This window comes from Natator depressus, chromosome 27 (assembly GCF_965152275.1).
Source record: "Natator depressus isolate rNatDep1 chromosome 27, rNatDep2.hap1, whole genome shotgun sequence".
In the NCBI taxonomy this organism is placed as follows: domain Eukaryota; kingdom Metazoa; phylum Chordata; order Testudines; family Cheloniidae; genus Natator; species Natator depressus.
The window spans coordinates 13,218,160-13,241,600 of record NC_134260.1 but is presented as its reverse complement, the minus strand read 5'-3'; the positions used below and the strand labels follow the sequence as shown (position 1 = coordinate 13,241,600).

At 66.4% G+C, this 23,441-nt stretch overlaps 1 protein-coding gene across 1 annotated transcript in view; it reads right to left on the bottom strand.

The window, feature by feature from the left end:
* Window positions 1-2,681: 2,681 nt before the first annotated feature.
* PSMD3 (proteasome 26S subunit, non-ATPase 3) overlaps window positions 2,682-23,441 on the bottom strand; it is a 108,421-nt gene continuing 87,661 nt past the window's right edge. Inside the window, exon 12 of the mRNA XM_074940814.1 lies at window positions 2,682-2,726. Coding sequence (XP_074796915.1) covers window positions 2,697-2,726 — 30 coding nt within the window. The 3' untranslated portion in view covers window positions 2,682-2,696. The remainder of the gene's footprint in view (window positions 2,727-23,441) is intronic.

The window sequence follows — 23,441 nt, the reverse complement described above, 5'->3', positions numbered from 1 at the left end:
GTGTGCGTGCACGCCCCGTCTCCGGCTGGGGATGCACACCAGCATGCACACCCCCTCTCTGGCTGGGCGTGCACACCAGTGTGTGTGCGTGGTCTCTGCCGGGGTAGGCATGTCCCCGGAGGTGCACACACCGATGGGTGGCTGGGGACAGCCAGCACATGACTAAATGCAGCTGGAATCCCAAGCATTCGGTGGCAGCAGCTGGGCTGCTCGGAGTGGCTCAGGTTTGGAAGGAGGATGCCATGCGGATGACATAATAGAGACATGGGACCCAGCCTACCCCCATGGCAGGGAGAAGACGCCCGCAGCCACCCCCACGCCGGGGCCGGGGTGTCAATGGCGCTGCGGCTCTGACTGCGCCAGGGTGAGGAGTTTAAGCCAGAGCACGCGGCCTCGGCCTCTGCTTCATGGGAGGTGACGATCTCGGTGCTACAAGCTCCCTCCCCGCACAAAGACAGGCCGGGATCTACCTGGCAACAGAACAAACAATTGTGAAATCAACCGGCTGCCAGCACGCTCCCGTGTAAAGAACCCACAGACCGCCAGCCTACACCTCCCTGCTGCCGCCCCGCCAGGGCTGACCTACATTGGGAGGGCAGGGGTCAGCTCCAGGCTGGAGGGCCGGGGAGGGTTGTGCTGGGGGAGATCGACCTCTTGAGAGTCAGTATCAGGTGTAAAAGTGTTTGTGCAGCTTAGAAAAAAAATTAAAAGCAAAAGATGACTCTACAAACGTGCCAACAGGGCCCATGGTAGCAAATGAATGCAACATTTGGGCCTGTTTATGAAGTGGGTGACATAAAATACACAGTATTAAAATCACACACAGACACGTGCGCACCTCTTCCCCCCCCCAGCACAGAGATCTCCCGCTTCCTTACAGCTTGTGAGATTCTGCCTGACAAGCCAATCTCCCACACCCTGAAAAACAGGAAAATTAACTTTTCTAGAAAACTTTTTTTTTTTCTGTCCTGGGACTTTGATTTCAAGAGTTATAAACAGCTCATTGTTTGGCGTGTGGTGTCAAAGGGAACTGCGCTGAGCAGCTTGGCAGAGCCAGCATGAGAAGGTGTTGGGGGTTTTAAATCCAATCACTGATCATTAGAAGATTTAGCATTTTATGCTTTGCATGTCGCCTTTTGTTTTCCAAAGGATCCCCAGGCTGAGCAGCGTGCCGCCAAGATGCAGCCATTTCTGGGATGAGAGACAGCAAACCGCATACAGGACTCACTGGGATGACACCTCTGGCTAAAAGCACAGGACTTCTGGGTTCTATTCGCAGCTTTGAGAGGGGAGTGGGGTTCAGTGGTCAGAGGAGGGGAACTGGGAGACAGGACTCCTGGGTGCTAGTCCCAGCTCCGCCCCTGGCTTGCTGTGTCACCATCCTCACTCGGCGCCTCAGTTTCCCTACCTCCCATGGTTGTTGCAAAGTTTCACAAACCTCAGAGGGGAAGCGCAGGAGGCCTTTACTGACAGGAGGGGAAGCTCTGACCAAGGGGACCAGAGCAAACACCAGCTTTACGAGAAACACCACAGGATGCTGAACGCCCCCAAGGATGGTCTGACCCACGGCTGGGGGAAAGTGCGAAAACCCCTCCTGTTTCACAACTACAGCCAGAGAGAGCTGTGGGGCCCCCTCTTGCACCATCGCTGTGAAACCACCATCCCCTGGCCGGATGGCCAAGCTCCCCCTGGGGGCAGGGCGCAGGGCTCAACGCCCGGGGCCGTCCCCAGGAGACAGAAACCTGCATCCTGGGCCGGAGAGAGCTGGGGCCGAAACCGTGTGGTAGCCTACGTCAGTGCCCAGGGAGCGAGTCCAGCTAACGCCCCAGCGACACGGCCACCCTGCGACCCAGCATATGGGCCAGGAGAGGGACCGCGGCGGAGAAAGGAGGGGTCAGCGCCCTCCGGGGACACAACTGATGGGGCACTGGGGGGCGGGAGGCAAAGCTGGGCCAGTCGCCAATGTTCCCTGACACCTGGCGAGGGGGGCAGGCAGGAGGTGCCGACCCCAGGGCCTGGATGGGTTGGGGGACGGGCAGAATTGCTTCTGCTCCAGAGACTAGCCAGACTTTTGGCAAAGAAACCCGCGGGGCTTGCGAGCAGACAGCTCCCCAAGGAGCCCGGCGCGGCCAAGATCTCACTGGATTCCAAGACACCTGATTGGCTGGGGATGCACGAGTCGGAACCCTGGGGGAACCAATCAGCACCTGGGATTCCCCAGGGAATCCCCCGCCCGCAAACTCCTGCCCCACCCAACACAGGGCTCAGCAGCTTGTGTCACCCCCCACCCCCATGGGCAAGCCCTGGCCCTCCTGGCTCATGGAGCCCAAGGAGTCCTCCTCCCCCCTGCAGCTGGAGAGGAGGGGGCCGGCACCGGAAGGGTTAAACCAAATGCCAAATGCCATCCTGGCCGCTGCTGGGGTTGCAGGGGAGAGCCCTGGGGGGAGGCACGCCAGCAGACGGGGTCCCAGAACGGGGGCTGCCGGGGGGCTGTTCTGGGCAGGAAGGCAGCCTCGCAGCCCCAAATTGGGAGTTCCTGCCAGCTGCTTCCGACTGTGGTTCACCCGGGGAATCCCCGGCTCCCACTGGCCCATCACCCGCCTCGGGCACAACCCTCCCCCAGCTGGCGGGGCGGGCAGGGGGCTCGCGGCACACGGGGGTCACCGCTCACTCAGCCCAGTGCCCCGGCTCGGGGCCTAGCGGCTGGGGTCGCCATACCGGCGCTCTCTGCTCTGAGCCCGCCACTCCTGTCACACGAGCTACCAGCCTCCCCCAGCCCCGGCAGCCAACGTGTAACGAGCACCCTGGGGCTCAGCTCTCCCTGCCCCCATCACAGTCAGTCCCCTGCCCTGGGAGCATGAAGGGCTGACGGAGCCGGGGAGACTGAACAGCCCCCACCCCACTCCACTGCACAGGGCCCCCCCACAGCGCCAGGAGCAGGGTTTGCCCAGACGCTGCCCAGCTGGTGCCTCTGGGCTCCTGCAGATTCCCAAAACATGCGACCCTAATGCCTGCGCCCTGCCCCCATTCACCAGCTGCGCAAGGACCCGGGTGCAGCCAAGTGCCCATGGGCCAGGTCACCAGCGTCTGCTTCCATGCCCCATATCACAGGGTGGGGGGACTTGAAAATGACTCTCAGCCACCAGCAGCAGTAAATGTCTGGTCCCATGCATGAGACCGGGCAGCAGGATGCCTGGGTCCTATTCTGGCTCGATGAGCAAGTGGGAAGTAGGAGTTCAGTGGTTAGATCAGGGCACCAGCACTCAGGAGTCCCATATCTAGCGTTGTCAGAGCAGGGGGGCGAGTGGTTAGAGCAGGTGGACCGGGGTGGGAGTCAGGACTCCTGGGTTCCATCCCAGTTCTACCACCACCTTGCTGAGGGACCTTGGGCAGGTCACAGCAACTGCTATCCTATGTCTTCGCATAGCACCCATCACTGTGGCGTCTGACCTCTCTGTGCCTTGGTTTCCCCATCTATAAAACAGGGCTGGTGACCCTGTCCTGCACCCGCAGAGCACGCTGAGGTGCCTGGATGAAGGCTGTTGTCACTGGCCTGGTCCCTGAGCCCATCCAAGTGGCGTCTGGGCAGCCCCCGCAGGATGCCCTGAAGGATGTGTCTGCACTGCAGCCGGGGCAGACAGACGCTGCGGCTCAGTCCCCGGGTCGGGTGGGCTGGGGGGTCCCCGGGTCGGGTGGGCTCGGGAGCCGCAGCGCTCGTGTCTCCCCTGCGGCAGCGAGGCTGGGGCAGCCGGTTCGGGTTCGTGCTCCGGGGCTGAAAAGAGCAGCGTGGACGTTTGGGCCGGAGAGCGCCCCCCGGCTGGGTCTCGGAGCCCGGGTTCCAGCCCGAACGGGGTCATCAGCCCTGCAGGGCGAAGCCCGTGAGCCTGAGTCAGCAGTGCCGAGCTGAGCCCGGTTCCAGGAGGTCGATCCCCCACTGCGCCGAGCCGGGAGCTGCTCCAGAGCCGTTCCCCCCGGCCTACGCTTCAGCTGAGGTTTGCTCCAGCGCTCAAACGCTCCCCGCCCCACCCCGGGGAGCCGAGCACACCAGCTAACGCGGCTCTGTGCACCCCGGCCAGCCAGCCTGAACCCTATTCCCCTACAGGGGCTGGGCCGCGCTCTGGCAACCTCGCACACCCAGCTGGCTGCGGGGCCCTGGCAGGAAGTCGCACGGCGCAGGCGGAGCCAGGAGGTATCTGCCAATGTGCCAGTTGCACGCTACTCTGTGGCCACAGCCTTGCGAAGGGGGAGGGCGGCTGAGTCAACAGGTTCTTGGCCCTGCTCCGCCCCGGTGCAAGGCGCTGTCTTCATCACAAGGCTCTGCCCTTCCTTCCACAGAGCGCCGGGAACAGCTGCTACCCAGGCTCCCGACGCCCCCCAGGAGGGGCTGGCTGGGCAGCACCCCCCCCTCCCCCGCCCCGCGTGGAGACACCAGGGCACGGAGCAGGGCAGAGTCTCAACCGAGGCTGGCTCCTGGCCCCCGCTGGGCTAGGAAACGCTCCCCAGAGCAGGGAATAGAACCCAGGAGTCCTGACCCCTCAACCCCCACCCCAACCATGATACTCCTGAACCCAGGGGTCCAGATGACTCCTTCGCTGCTCCAGCCACTAGCCAGGGCTCCCTCCCCTCCCACCCTTGCTCCACCAGCCTCCTGGAGACCCCAGCCCACGGCCCTGCTGGGGGGAGGGGAGGGCACAAAGCCATGGGAGAGCTGGGCTGGCCCCACTTCCCCACCAGGTCCCCAGTTCTGAATTCCAGGCGTCCTTGCAGCCAGAACCCAGCCAGGCCAAGGAACTTCCCAGTGTCGGGGCCAAGGGCCTGTCCCGGCTCTGCCTCCCAGGCCGCTGGGGCTGCTGTGGGATCGCACTGTCAGCGCTTCCCAGGAGGGTGGCGACCCACATTCCAAGCGCTCCTCCCAGCTGCCTGTGTCTAGTGCAGACACGGGGGTGGAAGGGCCCTCCCTCCCCTTGCACGGGAGCACTCAGAGGTGCAGTCCCCGGGGCCCGGAGCGGAGAGGGGAGAGCGGCTGATGTCCCCAGCTCTCCCGCCAGAGCGTGAGCCCTAAGCTGAGGCTGTCCCCTGACCCCCCCCAACCCAAGGTGCCAGAGGGGGTGCCCAGGTGTGGGGGGTGCCCCTACATTCTTCATCCCCCCAGGGAGGCCCCCTCCTCTGCCGCTTCCCGGGTACTGGGCAGAGAGGTTGGGGCTGAGGGTGTGGAGCCGGGGAAATCAAACCCTGCCCTGCCCGTCTTAGCTCTTCCTTGCCTGCTTCACCGCGGTGGGCACACCATGGGCACGCACACGGCTGCTCATCCACGCGTGTGTGCAGGAAGGAACACACGTGCCTCTCTCCACGAACCCCTGTGCGCTCCTACTCCACACGCGGGGATGCACATGCAGGTCCGGGTCCATGCACACGCTCCTGAGCCTGTGTGCACGCCAGAATGCACCTGTGCGCACAGGGGCACAGATTCACCCTTGCACACGCAGGGGGGCGGGGATTTGTGTCTGAGTCCATGGTGGGATGCAGACGTACACATGGATCCACGTGTGCATGACTCCATGTCCGCAGCGGCACGCATGCACATCGTTTGTCTACTGCAGGGACTTTTGCCAAGAATGGGGGGGGGGGGGGGCGGGGAATCCATTAAAGAAACCTCCAGCTCTCAGCGAGTTCCTCACCCTGAGAAACACCCTGGGGCCCAGGAGAAAAATTAAAAAACCTCAAGGAGCTGGGGAGAGGGGAGGTGCGGGGGGGTCCTGCAAACTGGTTCCACAAGGTGCTGGCCCAGGCGTGTGCCTGCCCTCAGTTCCACAGCAGGGAAGGAAATGAAATCCCTGAAGCCCCCTCCCTCCCGCAGCTCTCCCCCATCCCAGGATGCCTTGGGACAGACTGGGGGGGGGCTCCTGTGTTCAGGCAGGGGCACACAACAGCCCCCCCACACCCCTCCCATGCATCACGCCCAGGCAGGGACCCACCCTCAACCCACGTGCAATGTCCCGGAGAGCTCAGATCTCCCCATTCGCATCCAGTTCCTACCATCTGCCTCGCCCCTGTGCGGGCAACCCGAGGCCATGGGGCGGGAGAGGGGGGAGGAAGCGAGCGCAGGCCATGGAGAGGGCAGCTCCGAGGGCTGGCGCAGCCAAAGGTCATGCCGGGCGAGCCGGAAAAGCCGGCGCAGGGTTTGCCCCACAGCCATCACTGTTGCGAGGCCCCTGCTCACAAGCCCCACAGGCCGAGGGCTCCCTTGGTGGCTCCGCTCGGCCCAGGGAGCAGACAGGGTGGCAGGGCCTTGGAGCAGGACGGGGGTCAGGAATGTTTGATGCAGTGTGGCCACAAGCCAGGCAGAGATGGTGCCCGCCAGGCGCCAGGAAGCAGAGAGCTCAGCTGCATGTGCACCCCTCCTAGGTAACACCAACGTGCTCACGCAAACCCCAGCTTGCCCGTGCGCACCAGGGCGCCTACCCCAGGGGGGCAGCTTCATTTCTCGGTGCTTCTGTTCCCCACCCGTACAGTGGGGAAACCCCAGCTTTCTCCCACCCCATGAGTTCTGCGGGGATAGGCCTCTCCGGGCAGTGCCCGGCACGATGGGGCCCCGATCTCGGTCATTGTGTGTCTGGGCGGCGCCCGGCACGACGGGGCCCCGACCTCGGTCACTGTGTGTCTGGGCGGCGCCCGGCGCGACGGGGCCCCGACCTCGGTCACTGTGTGTCTGGGCGGCGCCCGGCGCGACGGGGCCCCGACCTCGGTCACTGTGTGTCTGGGCGGCGCCCGGCGCGACGGGGCCCCGACCTCGGTCACTGTGTGTCTGGGCGGCGCCCGGCGCGACGGGGCCCCGACCTCGGTCACTGTGTGTCTGGGCGGCGCCCGGCGCGACGGGGCCCCGATCTCGGTCACTGTGTGTCTGGGCGGCGCCCGGCACGACTGGGCCCCGATCTCGGTCACTCATGTCTGGGCGGCGCCCGGCACGACTGGGCCCCGATCTCAGTTACTGCGTGTCTGGGCGGCGCCCGGCACGACGGGGCCCCGACCTCGGTCACTGCGTGTCTGGGCGGCGCCCGGCCCGACGGGGCCCCGATCTCGGTCACTGCGTGTCTGGGCAGCGCCCGGCCAGACGGGGCCCCGATCTCGGTCACTTGTGTCTGGGCGGCGCCAGGCACGACGGGGCCCCGACCTCGGTCACTGTGTGTCTGGGCGGCGCCAGGCACGACGGGGCCCTGATCTCGGTTACTGCGTGTCTGGGCGGCGCCCGGCCCGACGGGGCCCCGACCTCGGTCACTGCGTGTCTGGGCGGCGCCCGGCCCGACGGGGCCCCGACCTCGGTCACTGCGTGTCTGGGCGGCGCCCGGCCCGACGGGGCCCCGACCTCGGTCACTGCGTGTCTGGGCGGCGCCCGGCCCGACGGGGCCCCGACCTCGGTCACTGCGTGTCTGGGCGGCGCCCGGCCCGACGGGGCCCCGACCTCGGTCACTGCGTGTCTGGGCGGCGCCCGGCCCGACGGGGCCCCGACCTCGGTCACTGCGTGTCTGGGCGGCGCCCGGCCCGACGGGGCCCCGACCTCGGTCACTGCGTGTCTGGGCGGCGCCCGGCCCGACGGGGCCCCGACCTCGGTCACTGCGTGTCTGGGCGGCGCCCGGCCCGACGGGGCCCCGACCTCGGTCACTGCGTGTCTGGGCGGCGCCCGGCCCGACGGGGCCCCGACCTCGGTCACTGCGTGTCTGGGCGGCGCCCGGCCCGACGGGGCCCCGACCTCGGTCACTGCGTGTCTGGGCGGCGCCCGGCCCGACGGGGCCCCGACCTCGGTCACTGCGTGTCTGGGCGGCGCCCGGCCCGACGGGGCCCCGACCTCGGTCACTGCGTGTCTGGGCGGCGCCCGGCCCGACGGGGCCCCGACCTCGGTCACTGCGTGTCTGGGCGGCGCCCGGCCCGACGGGGCCCCGACCTCGGTCACTGCGTGTCTGGGCGGCGCCCGGCCCGACGGGGCCCCGACCTCGGTCACTGCGTGTCTGGGCGGCGCCCGGCCCGACGGGGCCCCGACCTCGGTCACTGCGTGTCTGGGCGGCGCCCGGCCCGACGGGGCCCCGACCTCGGTCACTGCGTGTCTGGGCGGCGCCCGGCCCGACGGGGCCCCGACCTCGGTCACTGCGTGTCTGGGCGGCGCCCGGCCCGACGGGGCCCCGACCTCGGTCACTGCGTGTCTGGGCGGCGCCCGGCCCGACGGGGCCCCGACCTCGGTCACTGCGTGTCTGGGCGGCGCCCGGCCCGACGGGGCCCCGACCTCGGTCACTGCGTGTCTGGGCGGCGCCCGGCCCGACGGGGCCCCGACCTCGGTCACTGCGTGTCTGGGCGGCGCCCGGCCCGACGGGGCCCCGACCTCGGTCACTGCGTGTCTGGGCGGCGCCCGGCCCGACGGGGCCCCGACCTCGGTCACTGCGTGTCTGGGCGGCGCCCGGCCCGACGGGGCCCCGACCTCGGTCACTGCGTGTCTGGGCGGCGCCCGGCCCGACGGGGCCCCGACCTCGGTCACTGCGTGTCTGGGCGGCGCCCGGCCCGACGGGGCCCCGACCTCGGTCACTGCGTGTCTGGGCGGCGCCCGGCCCGACGGGGCCCCGACCTCGGTCACTGCGTGTCTGGGCGGCGCCCGGCCCGACGGGGCCCCGACCTCGGTCACTGCGTGTCTGGGCGGCGCCCGGCCCGACGGGGCCCCGACCTCGGTCACTGCGTGTCTGGGCGGCGCCCGGCCCGACGGGGCCCCGACCTCGGTCACTGCGTGTCTGGGCGGCGCCCGGCCCGACGGGGCCCCGACCTCGGTCACTGCGTGTCTGGGCGGCGCCCGGCCCGACGGGGCCCCGACCTCGGTCACTGCGTGTCTGGGCGGCGCCCGGCCCGACGGGGCCCCGACCTCGGTCACTGCGTGTCTGGGCGGCGCCCGGCCCGACGGGGCCCCGACCTCGGTCACTGCGTGTCTGGGCGGCGCCCGGCCCGACGGGGCCCCGACCTCGGTCACTGCGTGTCTGGGCGGCGCCCGGCCCGACGGGGCCCCGACCTCGGTCACTGCGTGTCTGGGCGGCGCCCGGCCCGACGGGGCCCCGACCTCGGTCACTGCGTGTCTGGGCGGCGCCCGGCCCGACGGGGCCCCGACCTCGGTCACTGCGTGTCTGGGCGGCGCCCGGCCCGACGGGGCCCCGACCTCGGTCACTGCGTGTCTGGGCGGCGCCCGGCCCGACGGGGCCCCGACCTCGGTCACTGCGTGTCTGGGCGGCGCCCGGCCCGACGGGGCCCCGACCTCGGTCACTGCGTGTCTGGGCGGCGCCCGGCCCGACGGGGCCCCGACCTCGGTCACTGCGTGTCTGGGCGGCGCCCGGCCCGACGGGGCCCCGACCTCGGTCACTGCGTGTCTGGGCGGCGCCCGGCCCGACGGGGCCCCGACCTCGGTCACTGCGTGTCTGGGCGGCGCCCGGCCCGACGGGGCCCCGACCTCGGTCACTGCGTGTCTGGGCGGCGCCCGGCCCGACGGGGCCCCGACCTCGGTCACTGCGTGTCTGGGCGGCGCCCGGCCCGACGGGGCCCCGACCTCGGTCACTGCGTGTCTGGGCGGCGCCCGGCCCGACGGGGCCCCGACCTCGGTCACTGCGTGTCTGGGCGGCGCCCGGCCCGACGGGGCCCCGACCTCGGTCACTGCGTGTCTGGGCGGCGCCCGGCCCGACGGGGCCCCGACCTCGGTCACTGCGTGTCTGGGCGGCGCCCGGCCCGACGGGGCCCCGACCTCGGTCACTGCGTGTCTGGGCGGCGCCCGGCCCGACGGGGCCCCGACCTCGGTCACTGCGTGTCTGGGCGGCGCCCGGCCCGACGGGGCCCCGACCTCGGTCACTGCGTGTCTGGGCGGCGCCCGGCCCGACGGGGCCCCGACCTCGGTCACTGCGTGTCTGGGCGGCGCCCGGCCCGACGGGGCCCCGACCTCGGTCACTGCGTGTCTGGGCGGCGCCCGGCCCGACGGGGCCCCGACCTCGGTCACTGCGTGTCTGGGCGGCGCCCGGCCCGACGGGGCCCCGACCTCGGTCACTGCGTGTCTGGGCGGCGCCCGGCCCGACGGGGCCCCGACCTCGGTCACTGCGTGTCTGGGCGGCGCCCGGCCCGACGGGGCCCCGACCTCGGTCACTGCGTGTCTGGGCGGCGCCCGGCACGACGGGGCCCCGACCTCGGTCACTGCGTGTCTGGGCGGCGCCCGGCACGACGGGGCCCCGACCTCGGTCACTGCGTGTCTGGGCGGCGCCCGGCACGACGGGGCCCCGACCTCGGTCACCCGTGTCTGGGCAGCGCCCGGCACGACGGGGCCCCGACCTCGGTCACCCGTGTCTGGGCGGCGCCCGGCACGACGGGGCCCCGACCTCGGTCACTGCGTGTCTGGGCGGCGCCCGGCACGACGGGGCCCCGACCTCGGTCACTGCGTGTCTGGGCGGCGCCCGGCACGACGGGGCCCCGACCTCGGTCACTGCGTGTCTGGGCGGCGCCCGGCACGACGGGGCCCCGACCTCGGTCACTGCGTGTCTGGGCAGCGCCCGGCACGACGGGGCCCCGACCTCGGTCACTGCGTGTCTGGGCAGCGCCCGGCACGACGGGGCCCCGACCTCGGTCACTGCGTGTCTGGGCAGCGCCCGGCACGACGGGGCCCCGCTCGCTGTTGGGGTCTTTTGGCGCTAACAGTTTATAAACTACTATGATGACTTCTCCAACAGCAGCTGCCCGTCATCTTCTACCAATAACCGCAGAACAAGCCAGACCCCCCCAGTCTCCACAAAGCCCCCACCCCTTTGCCAGAGGTGGCCTCCAGCTGACAGGACAGTCAGCTGGGTTTCCTGATAGCTTTAGCAGAGCCATTAATTGTGTATGTGGCAATGGACAATGACAAGGGGAAGGCAAAGAAAGCTGGGGAGCGATCCGGGGATGGTGGGGAAGGGACTGCAAGGCGGAGACAGCTGCATACAGGGTGCTTTGCCGAGCCGCTCCAGATAAGAGCATCAGACCCGGCCCTCGGTGGGCTCACAGGTGACTGTGCCCCCCGGCCTGACCTCCCACGCTGCCCCTGCTAGCCCCTTCCAGGGTCACCTGGCACGGTCTGCTGGAGATCCTGAGCAAGTCATCCCGGACTTGTGGGGGGACGGACAGGGGTGCCATACCCGGCCCAGCCCAGCACGCTCTCCTTCCACTCCCCAGAGCGGGCCCATTCACACTCCGAAGGGACATCCCAGTGTCACAGGTCACCTGCCCCCCCCCAGCCCAAACCAGCTCCAGCAACCACAAAATCGCTGCAAAAAATTAAATGCATTCCTGACGCCGCTCGCCAAGTTTGGAGAGGGGGTGGGGCCAGGCTGAGCAGAGCGCCCTCCGCAGGCTCCCCGGGAGCAGAGCGTGTGAAGCCAGGCCAGCTTGGGTGCAGGCAGAACCAGGCTGAAGTCTGACGGGGTCCCTGTTTTCTGAGGGGCGACGGGGTGATGTTCAATCCAGCAGGCCAGGGCCAGGGGCTGGCTGGGGGCACGCTACAGAGGGCCTGACCTTGCATGTGTCCCCACAGCACTCAGCCCCACGCTGGATTGGGCCCCCACATTACCCCCACCTCCGGAGCATGCTGGCCACGGCTGTCACTCTCCTTTACGCAGACTTGGCCGCTGACACCGCGACTGACTGTCGCTGCTACGCCCGTGCCGCCCGTCTGGAGCCTCCCTGGGCCGGGGAGCGGAACCCCACTGCACGGGTCCAGCGGTATGCCCCACTCCCCCACGGATCCCCGGCCACAAGTGGGGGGTGGCGGGGGGGGGGGGAAGGGGAACACTGCTCGCTCCTACCCCTCCCTGCCACTGAAGAGGAGTTGTTCAATCCGTCTGGCTCTGCCGGAAAAGGGCCGTGCCAGCATAACGGAAACCCACGCAGCCCCCCTAGGACCCCCCTGACTTGTGATCAGCCAGCCACATGCCAAATGGCCCTGGTTTTTAAGAAAATATTTACCCATATTTTCCTCCCCGCTCTGCCTCCCCCTCCCCAACTCACCCCCACTTTGCTCCAGCAGCCCCCCAACATCCTCCCCCCTGCAACGGTCGCTCGCTCGCACACAGGTCCTGGCGCCCCACCCCATCCCCTTTAAAAGCAAAAATACCATTGCCAGGCAGTAGAAAGCTGGGGATATTCAAAGTCAGAAACACAGAGAGAGAGAGGGTGCCCCCCCCAAACTGGATTAACACCCCACCCCCCCCATAGCTCCTGTCCTGCAAACAACTCCTTCCCGGGCCTGGCTGGTCCGCAGAGTCAGCGTTGCCATCATTCCAGGGGAGATTAGAGGCACTTTGCCTGCTGCATATCTGTGCGGCTGGGGGACCCAGCCCCAGCGCCCGGGGTCCCGAGTGCCAGGGCCCAGACTGGCACGGCGCGGGGCGAGCTATGCACACAGTAAACAAACCGAGCTTTTAAAGGGCTGGCGCTGTCTGGCAGTGCGTGTGTCTGTCTGTCTTGCCCCTCCAGCTAGGCCAGGGCTCTCCATTAGCTGGAGAGGGAAATATAGGTTAATGCCAGCCCGGGGAGTGGGCGGGGGGGGGGGGGTGGATTAAAGCTGGGTGTCAGGAAGGAACCTGGGATCCGGGCTTGGGGGTAGGGTGGGGTTGGGGGGACGGTGAATTAGTAGGAAACACAACACGGTGCAAAATACAAAACCCAAGCATGTGTGTGCGGGGGGGGGGGGGGGAGGGAGGATAATTGCCCCCTCCCCAGCCCGGGCCATGGCACTGACAGGGCCCGGGGCAGCAGGGAAGGGGGGCAACAGAGAACCCAGGAAACCGGACAGCACCTGGGGGGGAGGCAGAAGGGGCACGCTGGGCTGGTAGCCCCCCCCCGGAGCAGGGGGAAAGGCAGGAGGGGGGTGGGGGTCTCAGCCCTGTGACTCTGCAGTTTAATCCCTCCAGTGCACGGACCCCCTCCCCCATGCACAGACACCCCCGTGCAATGCAATGCAATGCACGCGCCCCCCCCCCACTCACTAATGCACGGGCCCCCCCACGCACGGCCCCCAGATCCTGCCCCGCAGCGCACCCCGGTGCCTTACCTCGGCGGGGCTGCTCCTCGCCTGCCCCCCGGCTCTCCGCCCCGCTCTCCCGGCAGGAAGCGGCGGCGGCTCGGCGCGGCGCGGCGCGGCTCGGCCCGGCTGCGGGGGCCCCGGCGGCCCCGGGCCGGTGGCTGCGCGCGCGGGGCCGGGTCTGTAAATCCGGGGCTGGGAGCGCGGCTCTGGCTGCGTGTCCCCGGGAGCGGGCTGCGGAGCGCGGCGCGGCCAGGCTCCGCCCCGCCCCGCCGGCTCCTGCCGCGGCCCCAGCCCCCTTCGCCGGCGAAAGGCCGCTCCCTGCCGGCCGCCCGGCTCGCTGCGCCCGGCCCCGGGCCCCCCGGCCCCGCCCCCGCGTTCCCCTGCCCCCATCGCCTGCGCCCAGCCCCTGCCCCCCCTCCGTGCCCCCCATCGCCTGCGCCCAGCCCCTGCGCCCCCCATTCCCCTGCCCCCCCATTCCCCGCGCCCAGCCGCTGTGCCCCCCTTCCGTGCCCCCCATTCCCCTGCCCCCCATCGCCTGCGCCCAGCCCCTGCGCCCCCCCATGTCCCCCATTGCCTGCGCCCAGCCTCTGCGCCCCCCCTCCGTGCCCCGCATTCCCCTGCCCCCCATTGCCTGCGCCCCTCATCCCCTCCTCCCCGGGCCCAGCCCCTGCGCCCCCACTCCGTGTCCCCCATTCCCTGCACCCCCACCCCATTGCCTGCACCCCCAGCCCCCACTCCGTGTCCCCCATTCCCCTGCCCCCCATCACCTGCGCCCCCCCTCCGTGCCCCCATTGCCTGCGCCCAGCCCCTGCCCCCCCTCCGTGCCCCCCATTCCCCTGCCCCCCATTGCCTGCGCCCCTCGTCCCCTCCTCCCTGGGCCCAGCCCCTGCGCCCCCACTCCGTGTCCCCCATTCCCTGCGCCCCCCCCGGCCCCTCCTCCCCGGGCCAGCCCCTGCGCCCCCCCTCCGTGCCTCCCATTCCCCTGCCCCCCATTGCCTGCGCCCCTCGTCCCCTCCTCCCCGGGCCCAGTCCCTGTGCCCCCCCTCTGTGCCCCCCATTTCCCTGCCCCCCATTGCCTGCGCCCCCCCGGCCCCTCCTCCCTGGGCCAGCCCCTGCGCCCCCACTCCGTGTCCCCCATTCCCTGCCCCCCTTTCCCTGCGCCCCCCCACCCCATTGCCTGCACCTCATCCCCGGGCCAGCCCCTTCCGCCCCCACTCTGTGCCCCCCATTCCCTGCGCCCCCACCCCATTGCCTCCGCCCCCCGTCCCCCCTCCCCAGGCCCAGCTCCTACGCCCCCACTCCGTGCCCCACATTCCCCTGCCCCCCATTCCCTGTGCCCCCACCCCATTGCCTGCACCCCCTGTCCCCTCCTCCCCTGCACCCCCATTCCGTGCCCCCCATTCTGTGCCCCCATTCCCCTGCCCCCCATCCCCTCCTCCCTGGGCCCAGTCCCTGTGCCCCCACTCCATGCCCCCCCATTCCCCTGCACCCCATTCCCTGTGCCCCCATCCCCTCCTCCCCGGGCCCAGCCCCTGTGCCCCCATTCTGTGCCCCCATACCCCTGCATCCCATTCCCGTCCCCAGCCCCTGCTGCACCCCCCGTTCCCCTGCCTCCCAGCCCTGCCCCCCCAACCCTATTCCTCTGCCCCCCAGGCCCTGCCCCCCCACCGCATTTCCCTGCCGCTCCCCGGGCCCAGCCCCTGCACCCCTCACCCCATTTTCCTGCACCCCCCATTTCCTGCATCCCCACCCCATTCCCCTGCCCCCAACCCCTGCATCCCCACCCTATCCCCCTACACCCCAGCCCCTGTGCCCCCCATTCCCTGCTCTTCAGGCCCAGCCCCTGCCCCACCATTTCCCTGCCCCCCAGCCCCTGCATCCCACAACCCCATTTCCCTTCATCCCCAGCCTTCCCCAGGCCCCAGCCCTACATCCCCAGCATCCCCTAATTCCCTCTCCCCGCCCACCCCGTCCCTCCTCCAGCCTCTCTGCCCCCACCCCATCTCACTGCACCCGCCATGTGCTCCAGGACACAAACAACCCAGTTATTTTACCACATTAGCCAATGTGGTCTAGTAGAGTAGCCTGAATGCAAGACTCCTGGGTCCTACTCCCAGCACCTTCCCTGATGGCTGCCTCTAGGTGCCTCAGTTTCCCCATTTATCAAACGTGGCTATTTCCCAAGTGAATGTGTGTGGTGCATGCACACTGCTGCCCTCTACTGGCTGCAATAAGAGCTGCTACACTGTGTGTCACGGTCCCTTTACCGCATGCTCCCCTGTCTGTATGTTGTCTGGCATCTTGTGCATTTGTAAGCTCCTTGGGTTAAGGGGCCATCCCTTTGGTCTGTGTTCGTACAGCGCCTAGCACCATGGGGCCTGGTGCGTGACGGGGGCTCTCAGCTGTTGCTGCAATTTGGATAATAACCATAAAAGTCCCCACGCGGCTTATAGCTGAATGGAGATTCTCGGGGCTCCGAGCGCAGGGCCTGGGAGATCTATCTCCTGCTGAGTCTAGACACTGGCTGGGCCTAGATTTTTTGCAACTCCTGGGGCGTAGTCAAGATTAGCTAACGTTTATGAATCCCTTTGAAGGCAGGAAGCATGCAGGTTAATTTTCATTAATGATAATAAAGAACACCATGTAAAACAGAAACCTCTTCATAACAGGGAGACCGGGGCTGGGAGGAGAAGGAGCTAAGCCGCTGGGCTGCCGTGTGCGCCACTGAACACCGACTTCTCCTTTCCCTCTGTAGTCGTCAGCTTTGCCGGCGGCCCGTGCCAGAGAAGCCCTGTCAAATTGAACGCAAAGTGATCACTGGTCTATGGGCTCCCGATACTTCCCCCGGCGGGTTCTCTCCTGGCTGTGGAAATCTATAGGATGATTAAAAAACCCCACACCCACTCTTCTGTAGAAAGGATTAAATTCCGTAGGTCATTTGTCACTTCTGTAGGACCCCATCAAAAGATTATGGAGCCCTAATGGTTTCTCCCTTGGGAAATCCCGTTGGCTTGTTCACGAGGAGGCGCCCAGAGCTTGGAGTCGTCGTCTTACGGTAGCACCTTGGAGGGTTGTGCTAGGCTCTGCACATACACCGAACAGGAGACAGTCCTGGCAGCACAGTTTGCAGTCTAAGGGCAAGTCAAGGCACCAGGTGGATCCAGACCGAGCACCAGGGAAGCGCCAGCAAACGCTGGGACAATATCAGCAGTATGACCAGCACTGCTCTCAGCACACCAGCCTAGCTGAATTCCAGCTCTGGTTAGACACCACCTAAATCCTTGGCACTGGCTAAATGTTAATTCTCCACCGGTCCAGTGTCTCTCCTGGTGGCCACAGGGCTGGGACAGCTGTCGGTGAGGTGGAAAGGCATGGGGAGGTTGGCCCAGAGGGCAGGGGCGCTCCGGCCAGCAGCAGGCAGGCAGGCTTCAAGGAAGCTGGGTCTAGATGGGTACAAGTGCCTGGGAGGGGTGCAGAGACAGAAAAGGGCGGATGCTAGTCTCAGTTACACCAGGGAAAATCCTCTGGGCTCACAACTTCCCCTAGTGTAACCTAGAGCAGAACCTGCCCCGCAGTCCATGAAACTGGCTGGACAGTTTAGAAACGTGGGGCAGGCTGGAACCAGACAAGAGTGATTTCACACACACACAGAAATACAGACACACACATGGTGTGCAAACACACAGCTCCAGAGACACAGACACTGGAGCATGCAAAACACATGCATGCTCACACCTGGGCATGCAGGCACACACAAATGGCCCAAGATGTAGACATGTAGGTGGCGTGCAAACACACGTGTTCACACATGCAGAGATAAGTGCACTGCTGTACGCAAACACACACACACACCATGCACACACAGGCCTCTGCATGCACAGCCGGAGACAGACAGACACCCACGCACAGGGGTGTAGTCACATTCACACGCACAGAGGCAGCCCCCCACCCCACAGCCATGCACATAAATCAGCCGGAGATAAACGCCCGTCAGGAGGAGAGGCCGGGATCAGAGCCCAGCGCTCTGTGGTTGCTCGGGGGAGAGCGATGATCTCACAGGGGAGCAATGACAATCCCCTTGTTGTGGTGAAGATGTCGGCCCCCCTACGCTCCCCACGGGTACCCACAGGCTGGGCGGGGGAAGATTGCACAGGGTCGGAGGTACTATTGTGCATCCTGCCTGCCAGCCCCATGGCTGAGGGGGACAAGGACTGGCTGGTAGAGGGTCCACGCTGGGCTGCCCCCCAACTGAGTCTAGGGTAGAGGCTGCTCAGCCATTATGAGGCCAAGGGTCTGCTGAGCTGTAACGCTCGGGCCCCCAGCATCAGAGGGGCTTTGTGCCTCTGTCGCGTGAGGCTGCCAATGTGACGGGAGCCAGGGCGTGAACTCCGGTGTCCCGGTCATAGACCAACTCGCCTCATTCCGTTCTACCACCCCAAAGACCCCGCTGTGGCATCAGCTGAACACGGCCCCCACCTCTCCTCCCAGACTGAACTGCCACCCAGCGTCGCCCTGCGCGGTTAAAGAGCTGCTGTGCCCCACCCCAGAAGTGGCTGCATTTGGGGACTGGGTGCAGCAATCCATGGCTGTTTTCCCAGATGGCAGGTGTCTGGGCCAGCACGGCACGGTGGGCGAGAAGGGAAGGGCATTAAAAGGTGATGCCCTGAGACACACAGCACTGACCCTCTTTCCCTGTACCCCAAACCATTCCCAGCTCTGGCTCCCGCCCCTTCCTGGCAGCTGCCATCTCCAAAACTGCACAGGTCCGGCGTGCAGCCCCGAGGACCCAGTCTGGGGGTGGGCAGAGAGGTGGGCGCACCTCATAACCAGGTGTCCTGTCCACAGGCCGCAGGGACGCATGGCTCTTCAGCCAGCTCAGCTCTTGCTCAGGAGGGAGGGGAAGGGGCAGGCGAGGGGTGTCACGGAGTCCCCGGGCGATGCTCTGGAACTGCTCTCTATGAAGCCAGTCAGGACTCTGGGGAAGTCTCCTCTCTGGGAGCAGCCTGTCTGCAGGACACACAGCTCACCCGGCTTCCACCTTCCTGGGTCTGACCTCAGAGCATTCAGCCTCCTCTGCCCCTCCATGCACTTCCCACAGCCAGTCCGCCCAGGCGGGTTCCTAGAGAAGCCAGAGGGTCCTGCCCCCCAACTCCGCAGTCAGATGTGACTCTCAGCCAGCCAGTAAAACAGAGGTTTATTAGACGACAGGAACATGGTCTAACACAGAGCTTATAGGTGCAGAGAACAGGACCCCTCAGCTGGGTCCATTTTGGGGGGCAGTGAGCCAGACAAACCCATCTGCACTTCACTCCATGTCCCCAGCCAGCCCCAAACTGAAACTCTCTCCAGCCTCTCCTCCTCCGGGCTTTGTCCCTTTCCAGGCCAGGAGGTCACCTGGTTCCTTTGTTCTCCAACCCTTTAGCTCTCACCTTGCAGTGGGAAGGGCCCAGGCCATCAGTGGCCAGGAAACAGGGTGTCGGCCATTCTCTGTGTCCAGACTCCTGCACACACCTGCCCTCTAGGGCTCTGCAACAATCATACACCCTTACCCCACCACCTAGATACTTAAGAACTGCATAGGAGAAACTGAGGCACCTCCACAATATTCAGAGGAAACATTAAGAACAGTCCCGCTTCATCACAGGGGGCGTGTGTGTGTGTGCAGGGCAAGGGGAGGTGGCATGGAGCAGCAAACCTTTGGAGAGCTGGTGAATACTGTGGGAAAGGAGTTTGCTGGGGCTTGGGGAATGTAACGGTTTGGCCCAATGGTGAACATTATAATTCGTGCTTGGAGGGCGGGGGTGCGGGTTAGGTTGGAGGGGATCCACAGCAACAGGGGTATGGAGATTGCAGGGCTGACACAGCTGGGAGCGCGGGTCAGACTCGAGGGGCATGGGAGCGGGAGGCAAGGCTGATATAGCATGGGAGGGGGCTGTCCTGCTGTCCCTGTTCTGCAGCCCCAGACACCTCTCCTTGTGCCAGGCCTGGCCGAATTGTGGGGGACGCGCCTGGCGGGGGAGATTTGCAATCGCGTGACTTGGGAGAGACCAGAGCCTTGATTGCTGAGAGCCCTGTGTTTCTGGGCCCCTGAGTCAGCAGCAATTCAGCCTTGGAGAGTGGGGGTCGGGAGGCGGAGGGGGAAGAGGGACAGTGAGGGGCTGTGCTGGAGATGGGGTCCCCCCCGGCACGCTGGGCTCTGCTCCCTCAGTGCTGCAGTAGCCTGGATGCCAGTCGCCACCCACCCCCCAGCCAGGGCTGCTGCCCCTTCCCTCGGGCGCCACTCTGGGGCAGCTTCCCCCCACCTCAGCCAGCTCTTCCCCTGCCTGCCCCCCTGCACAGCCCAGCCAGGGAAGCGGCGCGGGCCAGGTGCCAGCACCCTCCGCAGCCAGCCACAGGCCAGGGGTGTGTGGGGGGGTGTCCCAAAAATCTCCATTCTCCCCATCAGGGAGGTAGGGGCTCAGCCCCCTCACCCCCAGCACTAGCTCACCCCTCCTGGGGGCAGGTTTATTAACACACAGAACAGAGACCCCCTCCCACAACACAACTCTGCACCTCGCTCAACACCCCCAGACCCCCACCCCCTGGATCAGGGTGTCCCTGGGGGAGCAGCACCTCAAGGAGCTGTTCCAGACCTCCCAGAACAGATTGTACCACTACCCCCAGGCCTGGTGCTATTGCTTCTCTTGGCTTTTATACCTTGTCTCCTCTCCCAGCAGGCCTTGCTTCAGCTCCTCCCACCCACGAATGGACCCTGGGCACTACAAGTCCCAGAATGCCTGCCCTTAAAGGGCCAGTGCCACCTCATCACCTGGTGGATTGGCACGCGGGAGCGTACTCAGGGGACCCCGTTATGTAATGGGGAGCCCAGGAGGAGGTAATGAGGCCCTGCCTGGGAAGTTGGCTCAGACCAATGGATGTCCCACCACCCTCCCTCCCCTGACACACCACACAAAGGCAGGGGCTAGGGGCGGAGCCTCTGCCAGAGAGCAGGTGGGGAGCCTGGCACCGTGTCACCCATAGGGCTAGTCTCTGCCACCCATCCCCATCTGCCTCTTTGCAGGGAGTGCTGCCCCCTGCCCGCTGGCCCAAGAGCCCCCCTGGGAAGTGGGCTGAGGGTTCTCCTGGGCCGGCTGCGGGGGGCAGGCTCAGGGGCTGCTAGCAGTCCCCACTGGACACTGGTACCCTCTTCCCCTGACAGGGGTTATGGCGGCCCTCTGGCCCCCGCCCTAAGCTGGAGTCAGTGAACCAGTGTGGGGGTGGGGGTGAGGCCGTGCAGCCCCCCCGTGCGAGCCCTCGCTGTACCGTACACTTTATCCTCTGCAAATAAGCAGCGTCTGCAGCAGCGTCTGGCTGCGATAAGGGACCAGCCAGAGCTGAGCTCATCCTTTGGGGAAGGGACGGCTCAGCAAGGCAAGGGGGAGTCCAGTGTCCCCAGAGCTCCCTGAGCACGTACTGCCCTGCCCCCCGGGACTGGGGGTGCTCCAATGAGCACAGTCGCAGCCCAGATCCCAGGCCTCCCCTCCATGGATCACAAAGGGCTTTGTCTGCGCTGGTGAGCTGAGACTGCAGGGGTGGGGCAGGATCATAAGCCCCATGTTAGAGGGGAGAAACTGAGGCATGTGGTGGGGAAGGGGCTTGCCCACATTCACATGGGAACAGAGCTGGGAATAGAACCCAGGAGTCCGCGTTCCCAGCATCCTCTCTGCTTGACACCCTCCCATAAGGGCAGGGATGGGAGAAAGATCATTCCTTCCTGACCACAGCCCTGCTTCTCAGCTGTGGCCCTGAAGCCTGTGGACTGGCACTTGCTGTGACTGCAAATTCACTCCTGAGGCTGCTGCCAAGGTGTTTCAGGCCCAGAAACCCAGCCTCCCTTCCGCCCAGTTAGACAGCAGCTGGGATGACACCGGCCCCCAGTAGGTGATAGACAGCTGTCTGTCAAAGGGCCCTTTGGTTTCAGCAGGGATCAGCCAGGCCTCAGGGCAGCTTCCGCGGGGGGGGGGGGGGGGGGGTGAAGGGGGGCGTGGCTATGAGAGGAGAGGGCTGGAAGCTGGAGGTTTTTGGGACTGGAAACATGACTTTCCAAACTGCTTTGGGTGCATCCACAGGCTGGCACAGGACATTGGCCTGGGAAGCCCAGGGCTTGGCTAGTGGGGGCTGTGGGTCGGGATTGAGGGGCATCCAGCAGAGCTACGGGGGAGCCCAGGGCTGGGCTAGCAGGGGGCTGCAGGTCAGGTGAAGTGTGGGCCCACGGTCACTGTTCCTATCACCCACAGTGGGCTCAGACCTCAGGACACAGATCCTAAAATCCAGCCTCTCCAGCACGGTTCCTGGCTGAACCAGCAGCCCCGTCTGCGCCGGCTGTTCCACCGGGGCCCAGGCTATATATAGACAGACCCATGGATGCCGAGCTGCAGGATGAATTTTAATAAGCTTGTTCCAGGTGAGTGCATCTTGGATTGGAGAGAGACGCAGCCCGACCGGGTCCCTCTGGCATTCTCCTCTGCTGCAAGGATCCACCTAACAGGGTAAACCAGGAGGCAGAGTACTAGCTGCTTCCCCTTGCAACCGTCCCACCAGCCAGCGGGGCTAGGAACAGCTCATCTCTCCAGCATCGTCCATGCCAAACCATCCCCAAACACAGAGGGATCCCTCACCCCACCTGGAATGTGCCCACCTCTGGGGTGAGGCCTAGCAGCTGCTCAGCAGCACCATTCGAGGGTCACTCTCCCAGCCACCTCTGGGAGCCTGGACTCCCGAGTTCTGTTCCCTGCTCTTGGGAGGTCGCGTCCCCCATTCGATGCCTCAGTTTCCCTGACTTTGCTTGGCTAACGCTGGTGACGTGGGGACCCTGAGTGGGATGATTCTGGGTGGCTCAGCAGGGGGCAGTGGCTCTTCCCTTCCCCACAGGGCCTGGGGTGCCCCCCAGGCTCAGCATGCTCAGGAGTGAAACTGACGCACCTCCCAGCATGTTCTGCGCTGCGGCTCTGGCTGTGCCCAGCGATGCCCAGCCCTGGGGCACCCTGGAGGGACAGGCCGTTCCCGTGGCACTGGCGGCTGCATGGAGCTGGCTGCTTCTCTGTCCCAAAGCCACCCAGGATGTTGCACAAGGCCTGGGAGATCAGCTGCTGGGGGCTGTAGCTGCCGGGACGCAGCTGGGGGAGCCATGCCAGGAACCAGACAGTAGCTTGTGCACGGGGCAAAGGCGGGGGGAGGGGAGGGGCTGGGAGCCAGGACTCCTTTTCCCAGCTCTGCCCGATTAACTGCTCCACCTTGGGCGTGTCCCATGCCTGCTCAGTGCCTCAGTTTCCCCGTTTGTGAAACGGGGTGTAAAATGGCAGGTGACCCATGCCACCGCCAAGAGGCTGGCTTTGCCCCTGTTACTAATGGGGACACTGAGGCACGGGGCAGGGCGGGCCTTGCCTAAGGGCCCATGATCACCAGGGGCAGGACCTGGGGAGTGGGAGGGGGAGTGATAGCCCAGCATGCCCAGCTTCCTGCTGGGAACTCATCCTGGGAAGGAAACGGTTCACACCCAATAAACTCCAGCCCTGGGGAGTCGCACTGGTGGGAACCGCAGCCAGCCCCCCTCGCCCCCTGCCCCCAGCCATCTGTCCAGAGCCTGCAGCTCCCCACCCCAGCCCCCAGGCCAGGGACGAGAGAAACAATATGGGCCGCTGAATGGGGGGGTCTCAGGGAGACAGCCCCAGGAAGGGGGTAGTGGTTGTGGGGGAAGGGCTGGGAGCCAGGACTCCTGGGTTCTATCTTCTGCTCTGGGAGGGGAGTGGGCCTGTGCTGGTGACCCTTAGCAGTTTGTGCTGTGAGCTGTGGCTCCCCGCCCGAGCAGGGATCCAGGCCCCATTGCGCTGCACACAGGCAGCCTCACACTTCTTTGTTGCTGCCCCACAGGCACATGGGGGGCTCTGTCTCCTTCAGCTGCTTGGAGCAGCTCTGCCAGGCCTGGCACCAGGGGCTGAGGGGAATGGCCCAGAGCTCCCGTCACCCGGGGCTGGATTTGAACCAGCCACCTGGGGGGGGGCAAAGGGCTCGCTCGCCCATCGCTCTTCTCCAGCATGGGGGAGGCCTGATCCCGGGGTCCCTGGGCTGCGCCCCCTGACCCCAGGGCCGGCCCTTGTCCCCGACCCAGGCTGCTCCCAGCATCTGCCTCCTCTTGGTGCCGGGTGTGGAGGGCCATTAACCCCTGCGGTGCTGGGGGATCCCACTGGCTCCAGCTCCCCACGGGACTGGTTTCCCCATGTCTGCAGGAGGATGAGAACGTCCAGAGCCCTGCCCTGCCTGGGCCGTGGGAGCCCAGCGCCGCCTGCCAGGGGGGCTGGACACAGCTGGTCCAGGGCTCCCTGCCAAGGCTGGTCCCAGGAGG